The sequence below is a fragment of the Battus philenor genome, unplaced genomic scaffold (assembly GCF_028537555.1).
Source record: "Battus philenor isolate CCGP_79_NKW_IND1 unplaced genomic scaffold, ilBatPhil1.0.hap1 SCAF_13, whole genome shotgun sequence".
Taxonomy (NCBI): Eukaryota; Metazoa; Arthropoda; class Insecta; order Lepidoptera; family Papilionidae; genus Battus; species Battus philenor.
This window is the reverse complement of record NW_027181675.1, coordinates 10,214,531-10,226,449: the sequence shown is the minus strand read 5'-3', so window position 1 is coordinate 10,226,449 and position 11,919 is coordinate 10,214,531. Positions and strand designations below refer to the sequence as shown.

Here is an 11,919-nt window from a genome sequence, read left to right as displayed (position 1 = left end):
CTCTGAAACATAATTCATTATTATTTTACGCCTTTACTCATGTAATATTAATGAGTATTATCTTGTTTGAATTGAATTTATGCATCTAACATTACTACCACTACAGAAAAGATGAGCGCAGAAAGCAGAAATGGCGGAACTCTAGCAACGCGTGTGTACGTAATAATGAAAAATCTGTCAAAAGCTGTTGAAAAAAAGAAAAGGAAATGAAGGACTGAAGTAGAATCGAAAACGGTATTAGATATAAAATGTAAAGTGGAAGTAAGGAAATTAAGGCCAGGGCATAAAATTTGCACAAAATTGATATTTAAAAAGAAAAGAAATCAAAGGAAACTGGATTTCCATGCCTCCACGGGAACAAAGTAAAAAACTAAATATATAAGAAGTACGTCTTTTTGACTGTAGAGGAAAATACGAGTATTCTTTAAAGCATTAATTTTCACATTTTCACATTCAATCATAACATTTTGGAATTTTGGTTACGCTAGCTTGCAGATTATAAAAAAAAGGTATTAAAAACAAGAGTTGTAGCGCTTAGTATTTAAACTTACATACTAATGACATCTACAATAATATAGTTTTAATTGTGTCATCTTGTTTTTAAATTATAAACAAGACTAATATAAATTAGTTACAATTTGGATGTAACAAAAAGCATTGTTTTTAAAGTAAAAATTGACGTAATAATGTGAATAAATTATACATACTTTTTGATTATTCAGTCAGATTATCTATGTAAAAACAATTATACCTTTCTATGTAAATACTCATTTATTTTGCCTAATACTGTAGTTAACATCAAAGAATTACGTAAACAAGCGAAATCTCTTGTATTTATATTAATAGCTTGCATACAAACATGTTTAAAGCATTGTAATAAGCACATTAACACCTTATACTCTACGAAAGGAGTTTGAAGTTTACATTATAACAAAAAAAATATGTTTTCGCTTTTTCGTTTTTTGTATGGAATCGGATTATTGACAATTTTATTTGATTTCTCATCGTTCTTAAAACAATTTTTTTTTTATTATCTTCTTATCTGAATTGTTTTATTTTATTAGCTAAACAACATTACAAATACACTTGGGTACTTTTATCGACACATCATCATCACTATTTCAGCCAAAGAACGCCCATAGCTGGACATAGGCCTCCCCCCTAGATTTACAACAAGTTGCGTGCGACCTGCGTCCAGTCTCCAGTATTTCAATAACCTTGACAAATTCGTCTAGTACAATAAGGTGGACACCTTTTGGTAGGTCGTTCTGCACTGCGCTGTCTTCGTTTATTTATTACTATCTACATGAAATGATCCTATCATTTATAGTGACCGATTGTGTACGTCATTACTCGTAGAAGAACACCGAAATGCGTCTACGGGCAAATAGTCACTAGAAATGAGAGACTAGAGGTAACGAGGTGGACATCCTATGGGCGAACGTTCTTCGCTGTGCTTGCCGGTTCGTGATCTTAATAATCTTGTCAAAACATGTTGAAAATATATTGTTCTATATCTAACAATATATTTATAAAAAGTAATTGGACTGGACATTTAAGACTTAACGTATTTCTTTAAGGCGCACAGCAGTTTCGTCACAAGAGATACGCATTTCTTCAGTGGGCGCCGAGCTTGAGCGTGTTGCCCACGCCGACGAGTCCGACGCACGGACCCCGCGTACGCTACGCCACCTGTAAAAGAATGTATGTTAGAATATCTATTGGATATAAACAGTAACAATTCCAAATTATTTATATAAACAAAATATTATATATTTTTGTAGTATTACAGTAAGTAAAGTAAATGATTTATGAGAAGTGCAAATCCAAAGTATCTTAATCAATAATTGAGAACCCTGGTTCTTGAGTTGCTTTTAGCGGACATTCTTCAAAATAATTTGATGAGATGGCATACGGTCTTGGCTTGGTGAGTTGAAAGGGACGAGTATGGCTCGATTACAGTGCTACCGAATCCGTTATACCGCGCCTTAGGTAAGCGCGTGGCGAGGGGGAAAAAGCGTAACTCATCGGCAGGTCCATTCGTTCTAACCTCCATCAACGAATGTGATGCTCATGCACTTTTTAACGGAGCCTACCTCGTCGCGATGTTTTAGCGACAGCGCTTTACGATACCACATAGCTTCTAATATCCGATAACGAAAGCCATTGACATGTCATTTTCATAATATTGCAAGGCTGCAATAAGGGGGGTGTTGAAATACAGGCATTTTAGATTCAAAATCCTGTTCATCTTTGAGACAATACGGCATATATAGCCCAGTACATAACGCAATTTTGTCGACAAAAAATATTTCGCGGTTATCACAATTACAGTCCATGACTTAAGAAAGAAATTCATAACAATAAGTTATTGATGTTTATATGTAAAAAAATACTTGATCATCATTCTACTGGCCGATAGACGCCCACTGCAAGGCAAAGGCCTCACCATAGATTGCTACGATGACCGGTCTCAGTCTGCCCAAATCCAGAAACTTCTCGCGGTCTTAACTATGTCGTCAGTTCACATAGTGGGAGACCTATCCACGCCGCGTCTACCGTGATGTTAACTTTGAAATAACTGAGAAATACTTACTTTTTAGCAACAAGACTTCGTACTTTCTTCTTCCAGACGAAGATGAGAAAGATGAAGGCACCCAGCGCAATGTTGGATATGTCAATGAGGATCCAATACCAATTGGAACCACCTACAGAGAAGCTAATGATCTCGACAGTCCAGTTTACACCCATGACAATGAAGAGCTTCAGGTAGAGGCCATACCTGTTTAAAAAATTGTAAAAATTATTAGTAAATGGTATCCATCACGTATCATCGTCTGTCTATCTCATGGATGAACATCCCACATTAAGTGGTTTTTAATCAAGAACCTTATGGACCTAGCGGCTGTTCAGTGCACGATGTAGCCTGCACCAGTTCAAAGCTTAAACCCATAACCCTGTATACAAGTATAAATACTTTATAATATTTTAATTGTTTATTTATAATTAATTGATAATCATCAACTTTATTTTGATTTATGAATGAATAATATATTATTGTACTTTAACTACGAATTTAATTTAATTCAATATTTTCCTTACCTCTGCTTATCTCTTCTAAGCTTATCACTTCTTGCTGATTCGGCTCCCTTTAAAATAGCTGTCTCCTGTTTAATTGATCGGATGCGATGAGCCGTTACAGAAAACAGTACAACGTTGCAAGCGACCAGAACAAGAACCGGTGTCAAAAAATATACCAATTCGCTTAACCAATCTGTAATACGCAGAATTTAATATGTAGAAATATTTTATATAGGCATAAAGTACGTCGGATTTACAGTGAAAGATTAAAGTAATGTAAAACTAACGTAAATTCTTTAATGTTTTAAAACATCAAAATATCACCTGACTCTCAACGACTTTAATCGAATGAATAGATGCTCAGTTGAATTTAGTAATTAGAATTAATTCTAAAAAGGTCATCTTTATAAATAATTATGAGCCTAAATATTGTATTGAATTTATAGAAATAACCCCCTATGTTGCAAAGTAAAATATTAAAAACTAAGTGATTTTACACTTACAAATATGACATGCACTTAACGTGAATTTGTATTTATTTATTTATACATATAGTTACTTATTTAATAAAAATCAATTACAGTGACTGTTTATTTACGTCATGAGAAGAGACAAATTTCATAGAAACTAGAATGAGATTAAGCATCTTTTATTTGATTTTATAATGATATTCTTGAACTTAAAGCTACGATGGTTTCTAACACTACCTGATCTGGGGAAACCCCCAACAAACTCAGGCGTGTTTTTGTAGTCACTTTTATGATAACCCTAATCTACTTTATTCCAGAGATGTTATTCAGCAATTTAAGCTCTCAAGCTTTTTACATTCATTTATTCATGTCAGCCGATATACGCCCGCTGCTACTTTTCGCGACCTTGACTTAGCCGAGGGTCCACCTAGTTGGGGACCCATCCGTGTAGGGTCTATCGTATTATCAAGCTATATTATAACATTTACTCTGTAATGGGACTTTTATACTAGTTTTTGCTTCATAAATTTCTCAAAATTAATTACACGGTAAGTTAGAGACACGTCATTGGAATATATTAAATTATATTCCGCAGCTGTTCTACAATACACACAAATGAATTATTAATTTTAGTAAACTGTAAATAAATTTTACCGATCAAGAGTAGTTTCTAATAATGTTATAAGTGGGTTATTTAATTTCATTACTTTAGTAAAATAGTCACCAAGTCATTATATTTTGTAACTATAAAATTTATCTTTAACTTACGTGAAGAGTACAAACATATCGTATTACAGTTTACATTGCAGGACTAATTATTTTAAAATAGTGCCTACTACCTATTTAACTAATTAGTAAAATATTAGTAAAAATAGTAGTATTAATAAAATATGGAAATTTACATGTTTTAATTTATTTACATATTAATAGGAGACTAAGAGTGACTGAATGTAAGAACTTTCGAGAAGAGTCCTCGGCTCAACTGGAGCACGTCGAAAGGATCGTTGCTCAAAAAACTATATTTGATCATCATCTTCATCACCATAATTTCAGCTTATATTCATTGCTATACCTACATTTTTATTACGATTAGTCCCCTATACATTTCTAATAGAACTAATTATTCCAACGACCCTAACAAGATCGTCCGTCTACCTTGTAACTTGAATTAAATCATCATCATCACGCTCACTGCAAAGCATTGGCCTCCCACAAAGATTGCTACAAGGACTGTTGTTGCACTGCTCGCATCTAGTCGATCTTGACTGTTGTTAGTACACCCAGTGGGGACGGCGATGACGCATCTACCGGCTCATAATGGCAACCTTAAATTTAATATTATGATAATATTTTGAAAACGTATCTTACTTGTAAACCAGCATCTCATAGCTCCAAAGCCAGGGGTGATGATATTATCAGGAACATCTGCAAACTGCATTGCAATGGTGGCAGCAGTAAGGACGACTGGCACGCCCCATGCGTATATCCCATAAAGCACAAAACGTTTATTTTCCCGCCGCCTGTTGCTGCTTCCGCGGTATCCGCTACAGGAAGAAAAAAATTGATTAAAACTACAAATATACTGCTTCAGTTTTTATTACCTTTTTATTTATTTATTTATTTACTCTTTATTGTATATATGACACAGTATATTATAAGAAATCAGATGATATACGACATTATTGCAAATTTCGATTTCTTCCAGACAAACATTAGACAGAATTAGTTTAATAACGAAAAATAGAGCGGAAAAGTTAGATCCCTTATATCGAATGGTAGAGATAAGTGTTGAACTTGTACGGTATAAATATACACAGCGTGGACCAGACGATCTTAAGGTTTTACGTTAAGGTCGTCTAAAAACAATGAATATGGGAGGTCTATGTTTCATGCTAGAAGTCTTGCATCGGAAATGATGATTATGATAATAAAGGTATTAATAACCACGGACATTAATATGAAAACGAATTAAAAAAAAGTTTTCAGACGACACCTCAGTGTACTTCAAATATTCAATATATTCTATTGAACTTTTCAATAACGTAACAAACTTTGTAAACATTGAGTTTTTTATTAAATTTAATGTTTTCAAATCGAAAGCTTTGATCTTTATTATTAACACGTTAAATAACGAAACGACAATGCATCTTTGGAAATAAAGTCGCAACTTTATAAATGATAATTAATAGTGCGATATTAAACTATTGCCTTCAAATTTATAATAAATAATAATAATATTTACGTATAACGTCTTGCCTTTATGCTAGTACATATCTTTATGATCCATAATTTCCGTTTTTTTGTATTAAAAAAACTCAGAAGTTGCTTTTTCAATATTTTGAATCATTTCGTTGGCGACCTTACCATTTTGATTGTTGCGACGAGGTTAACCCACCGGTCCTTGTTTCATTGGTTTGCATTAAAAAAGCACATTTAGAACCCAATTATTACAAATTTGGAAACGCAATACACATAACAGACATATCATTCACTAGTTGCTCATGTGCAATGTTATTTACGACATGCCAATACATTAAATAAATACTATTTAATGATCAAACCAATTCAATATCATTTATTATTTCTTTTAAAAATTGTTTTAAATGTTTGTTCTTTTAAAACGAAGTAACTTCAAATATTAGCAACACAATTACATGAATTTTAAAAAAAAGAAGAAAGATAAATAGTTGTCAAATGTCATTACTAAACAAGTACAATAATCGTTATAAAATATATTCAACTTCTACTTTTTAATTTACTTAATAAATCTACATCAATACATTAAACAGAAAAGTAATAGACATCGCCAATGAAGAAAAAAAAGGTTAAATGATATTTTTAATAAACGTTTTGGTGTATTTATATTTAAAATTCTGAAATTAATTGATCTAAGAGGATTTTATGACGATTTAGAAATAAAAACATCGTTAATGACGAGATTTTGTTCATTTATATTTGGTGATGTTTGCTGCTTGTAAAACCGTTAAGGTTGACCCCTTTACGGTTTTTATAGCTCCTTGATAAAAAACATTTCGGTAGAACTACTTTTCTATACAAAAACTATATATTGCTACAGTATAAAAAAAGACAAATAAACTCTACTATTCAATCTACTTGTAATAAAAATCTACTGTAATATATATTCGTTCTATATATAACATGTATAAAATGGACGCCTATGTAAATTTAACCTATTTAAATGCTTTGATGTTTCAGTTATAACCAATAAATATAAAAAGTTCTAATTGGGTTTTTAACTATTGATGACAAACCTATTGAAATTATTTACTTCGTTTTAACACAATGTACGCATAATGCAAATATATGTTTTATGTGTAATATCTTTATTGTTAAGCCAATAACCAATTAGACGAAGTATTATTTTAATTCAAGCTTTATTTATAACCAAAATTTATATATACACAATAAGAATTGTGTATCTAATCTTTATATATTATAATTTTTTCTCTTTATAACCTTTATCTTGAGGATAATTCATACTCATGTTTAGAAATACTCATATATAACAATTTATGTTAAATATACTAAACATCAAAGTACAATAAATAAATAATAACGAATGCGAAACATAACACTATTGAAATATGACCAGCATGCTAGTTATGGACATAGACCTGGATGCTAGTCACATGAAGACCTACAAGGAATCTGTGTGGTCGGCTACAACCGGCGCGATTGTTCTGTAATTTACACGACATGGATTAAACGACACACTCAACAAATATATGTAGTCGGTCCTTAAACAATATCACAATTGTTTACATTACCATCAAGGCTTTTTATTACTTTTTTGAAATAGGCCTTAAAGGCTTTACTGCTGATATTTTTATGGACCGGATTCTCACTTTCGCCCAAATGGCATTTGCAGATTCCGTGGGTTCGAGACAGCAGGGTGCAGGAGCGCCTAGACTAAGACCCCTTTTTAAGGTAGAGACTCGAAGGCTCTCAGCGGATGCTCCATGTAGTAGTCACTATACAACACAGTACATTCGTAACAGATTGACGCACTGAAGATTTCATGTATCCCATAATAGTGAAGTAATAGTATACTCGCTCCTTTTTAAGGGTTCTTTCCATCGTAGAAAATTAACATGAAAACCTAATTTTACCACCATGCATACAAATAAATTCCAATAGTTTTTAAATTATTTTGTTTTTCGGCTAGTGAAAGTATTTAAGGGCCGACTTCATTCAGACTAGAAATAATATTAAATTAGGAAATAGCCAAAAGTCAACAAAATGACAAATTTGTTAAAAATATAAAAAGCGTGGAGTAAAATAAAAAGAAAACTATGGATTTTATGTTAAATGACTTATTAAATGTTATGAATTCGTTGATAAAAAATTTATCGTACAAATAATCACAATCATATATATATATATATAACTAAGTATTTTTTTAAACGCTTATGGCCATTAAAAAAAGCCAAAATTGGTCATAATTAATATCAATTTATAAAAAATAAAATAATGGAAATCTATTAATATAGATAAAAACAGACCTAGTTTGTTATTTAATCAATAGAATGATAATCACCTGAACGTCCTCCATATGTCGAAACACATTACGTTGAGCCAAAAGAAACTCGTTTGGAATGCGTAGTAAACGATGAATGCTGAAAAAAAAATTAAACTTTATTAATTAATAATGGTACTTACCTTTAACTTCTAAAAATAAAGAAAATTACTATTTTTGAAAATCGCCGAAAAAATTAACATCACAAAATGCACAATTATTCCGATTAGTTGATTATAACGTGATAAAGATGCGCTTACATCTTTAACAAAAGTCAGTCTAGATGCGAACGCGCTCTTTTGCTAATCATTTCTGTCTATCCTAATTACGTATTTTAGATTTTTTTTTGTTTGTAAGTCAAACATGTTGCAGAGGTCATAGAACTATACATGAATATCTATTAAAAGTAAATGCAATGAAACGCAATATAGAAACAATGTCAGAAAAAGTTTATTACATTAATGTAAAAAACTTAGCAAATGACTATGAGTGAGATGATAGGGAATTTTAGAAATGTCTAAAAAAATGTTCAATTTATCTAAATCTGCAATTATCTATTGCTCACAATTGCTCAAAAATGAGTAGTTGAAAGAGTGCTTTACTCTGTTTTACGATATAATTATTGTTTAATTATGGTTTCTGATATAATTATTTATATTTTGTACGAATATTTTAATGTTTATTATCATTTTGTCTAATATAATTAATTTCATAGATCCTATTTATGAATTACAGTTCTTAATTATGACTGCGCAGGAATTTAAAACAATTCAGTAGACATTACAGTAGACACAACAAAAGATGTTGTTAGAGTAGATCTGAAGTTGTTAAAATATATTTCCATTTATGTTGTTACATAAAGGAGTATATTCCCATGTTTTTTTTTAAATATTAAAACATTAACTTTAATTCATTAGTTTGTGGTAGCATACATCACTAGAAGCGATCGCGCAATGCTCTCTCTGTCAGTTTAATATCATTCGTCACTGCCTTTTATCTTCTTTGGCCTATTTGTAATATTTATAAAATAAATATGATTCTAAAAATAAGTGATCATGTTGAATTCGTTTAGCTTTTCATGGATACTTTGTTTTTAGTCAAGATGTTTGTAATTCAAAAATTGTTATGAAGTTTTTATTTGAATCGAGTAACTAAATTATGAACTTTAAATAATAACCAGGAAAAAAGGGATATACAACTAGGAAACCTGTACCAGTATGCACAGAAATAGATAAATATATTAGTCAACAGTTAGTAATTCTCCTATATTCAGAATGCGTAAAATATATAATGATCTAAACAGTAAGTCGCCTGATCTCGACATTTTTGATACATTGCCCAGCAGGGTCCATAAAGAAACGTTGACATGCTCCCTTTGACATCATCAGAATCATTTCAGCCGTTGAACTTCCACTGCTGGACAAAGGCCTCCCTCACAGATTCCCACGTTTCACGTTTGCTTAATAATGTTGAATAGTGGTATAATTTTTGTTTTATAATTCCTACGAGAACATGTTATTATAGAGCAGAGGTAGTCAACTGGTAAGGATTCAGACTTACAATTGTAGGTTGCGGGTTTTTTTCCCGGAGATTTATATATATATATATATATATATATATATATATATATATATATATATATATATATATATATAAATATATATATATATATATATATATATATATATATATATTATTTTTATAAATATCCACGGAGAAAAAAAAAACAAATATGGGGCAACTCCGTCCTCTGCGTACGATAATACCAATCTACTATTGCCAACCCGCCTATGTAATTATGGTATATGATCCTATAGATATCTTTGAGGTAGGCAAATGCCTCACATTGGGCGTCTATGGGCTTAAACGACGACGACATGTCATCATTATAATATTATCATATTAACCTACTTTATCTTAAATCTTTGCTGTTGTATATCATAAAATGTTTATTCTCTACTTATGATGTCATGATATTGTGAAAGTTATATACACCATAAATAAGCAAGTGTTTAAGAATTTTTAATTTTGTTTATATCGTGTAATCGTACTTATTTAATTATGTATGTAAATAATAAACAAATAAGAATATTGAACACCACACATGTTATATTGTAAATATTAACTAACAAAATAACAACTATAGACAAGATGTAAGGATTACGTAATTTAAATTGTTTCCTTTTTAATTTTTGTATTCCAGTTTTTCGGTCAGAGGCAACACATCCTTTAAATCCTATCAATTTAATTAAGCTGATATACATTGAGATAAACATTATCAATTGCGTTTAAAAATGTGTTGAAATAAACACTTTCCCCATAGTTTGTTTTGGTAATGGCAATCCCTACGAAGTATAGTTAGCCGTTGAAAGCAAAAACGTTAGGCAAATGCAAACAGTCATAAAACACAGGGTCGACGAAAGGGCGCAGGTGTGGCTAATTACGCAAAAAAAATGCCATCAATGTCACGATGGCCGAAATAAGTTTGCAAAAAAAGAAAAGCTGTTTAAAGAGGAAATATTTTACAAGTAATCAACAGACGATTATTTCAATATACTGATAATAAATAAATATTACGTAGAAAAATTAATTACGCGGTAAATACAAACTCATAAGAGATGAAGAGAGATTTTTAAAAATATTATATTATTACTTGATAGTAAATTATTACTTGAGATGATTATTGATGTTAATTTTTATTAATTTTAACGAAAGTTAAATATCAGTTCTTAAATAAAAAATTGTGGATTATCTCAATATATGTTTTAAAAAAAAATAAGAGGTCGTGAACTAATTTTAATTTAATAGGTCCCTACTTGGATTTAGAGAAGTCACCAGTTATTTCATTAACATAAAGTTTAGTAAAATTTTAAATAAAGTTTCAGTCAAAATATGACTTGCACTATTTCTATAAACGGTTAAGCTGTGACTAAGAATTGACGCACGCTAGTAGTCATAAATGATGTTAGTGAATAAAATACCTAGAACATCGGTAAGTAATGTAAATTTTGCCAATGCAAGCCTTGAAATTTTTTTCGTTTATTTTATTTACGTGTATCGGTGGTAACTGAACACTAAACCTTCAAATCGTAGCATGTGATTAGACGAATATGCGTTACCTGTAAATGAGGTATTAATTAACCATATTTTATTATAGGTGTGTCCCCAGTGGTAATAATGTGGAGATTACACGTGCTCTACGTGATTTGCGTGACATATGTTTGCGTGTTAACACGGAAAAAGCGTATACTGTAAATTATTCGAGTCAGTTTTTTTCTTTTGTTTTATGGTCTGCGGTATTTCACGTTTGAGCTGAAATACTGGTGTTACGTGCGCAAATTGGGTCACAGGTTTGTCAACATTGACGCAGTAATTAAATGGTCTATTGACACATCTTCTCAATAAGAGGCGTTAAGTGCAGGCGGCTTGCAACCGATCGTATTGGAAATTTATGGAGGAGATTCAGCAGGCGACGTCATTTACCTGAAATAACCTTCTTGGTTATATTTGACAAGATTCAAATGTTAAATTTGATATATTAAATCATTCATCATTTTATACTTATTCAAAAAAACTGTAAACAGTTTGAGCATACATTATTTCGCCAGTTATTTCAAAATTAATACCCTCCGCTACTTTTTTTACATTTTTGTGGCATTTAGATTGTTATTGTGTTATATTAAATAAAAAACAAAATTATTTTTGTTAGGATTTTATTAAGTACATACCTAAACCCAAACAGTGTAGGAAGTTTGTCTGTTTGTTTGAACATTAGTAAAGGAAGATCAAACACCCATAAAAAATTAACCAAGTTCTATAAATACAAATTTA

At 31.0% G+C, this 11,919-nt stretch overlaps 1 protein-coding gene across 1 annotated transcript in view; it reads right to left on the bottom strand.

Moving 5' to 3' along the window:
* Positions 1-951: 951 nt before the first annotated feature.
* Positions 952-11,919, bottom strand: part of LOC137933361 (G-protein coupled receptor Mth2-like) — a 31,330-nt gene continuing 20,362 nt past the window's right edge. The window contains exons 4-8 of the mRNA XM_068777290.1: positions 8,110-8,188; positions 4,920-5,095; positions 3,103-3,274; positions 2,597-2,782; positions 952-1,692 (exon numbers count right to left, since the gene is read on the bottom strand). Coding sequence (XP_068633391.1) covers positions 1,563-1,692; positions 2,597-2,782; positions 3,103-3,274; positions 4,920-5,095; positions 8,110-8,188 — 743 coding nt within the window. The 3' untranslated portion in view covers positions 952-1,562. The remainder of the gene's footprint in view (positions 1,693-2,596; positions 2,783-3,102; positions 3,275-4,919; positions 5,096-8,109; positions 8,189-11,919) is intronic.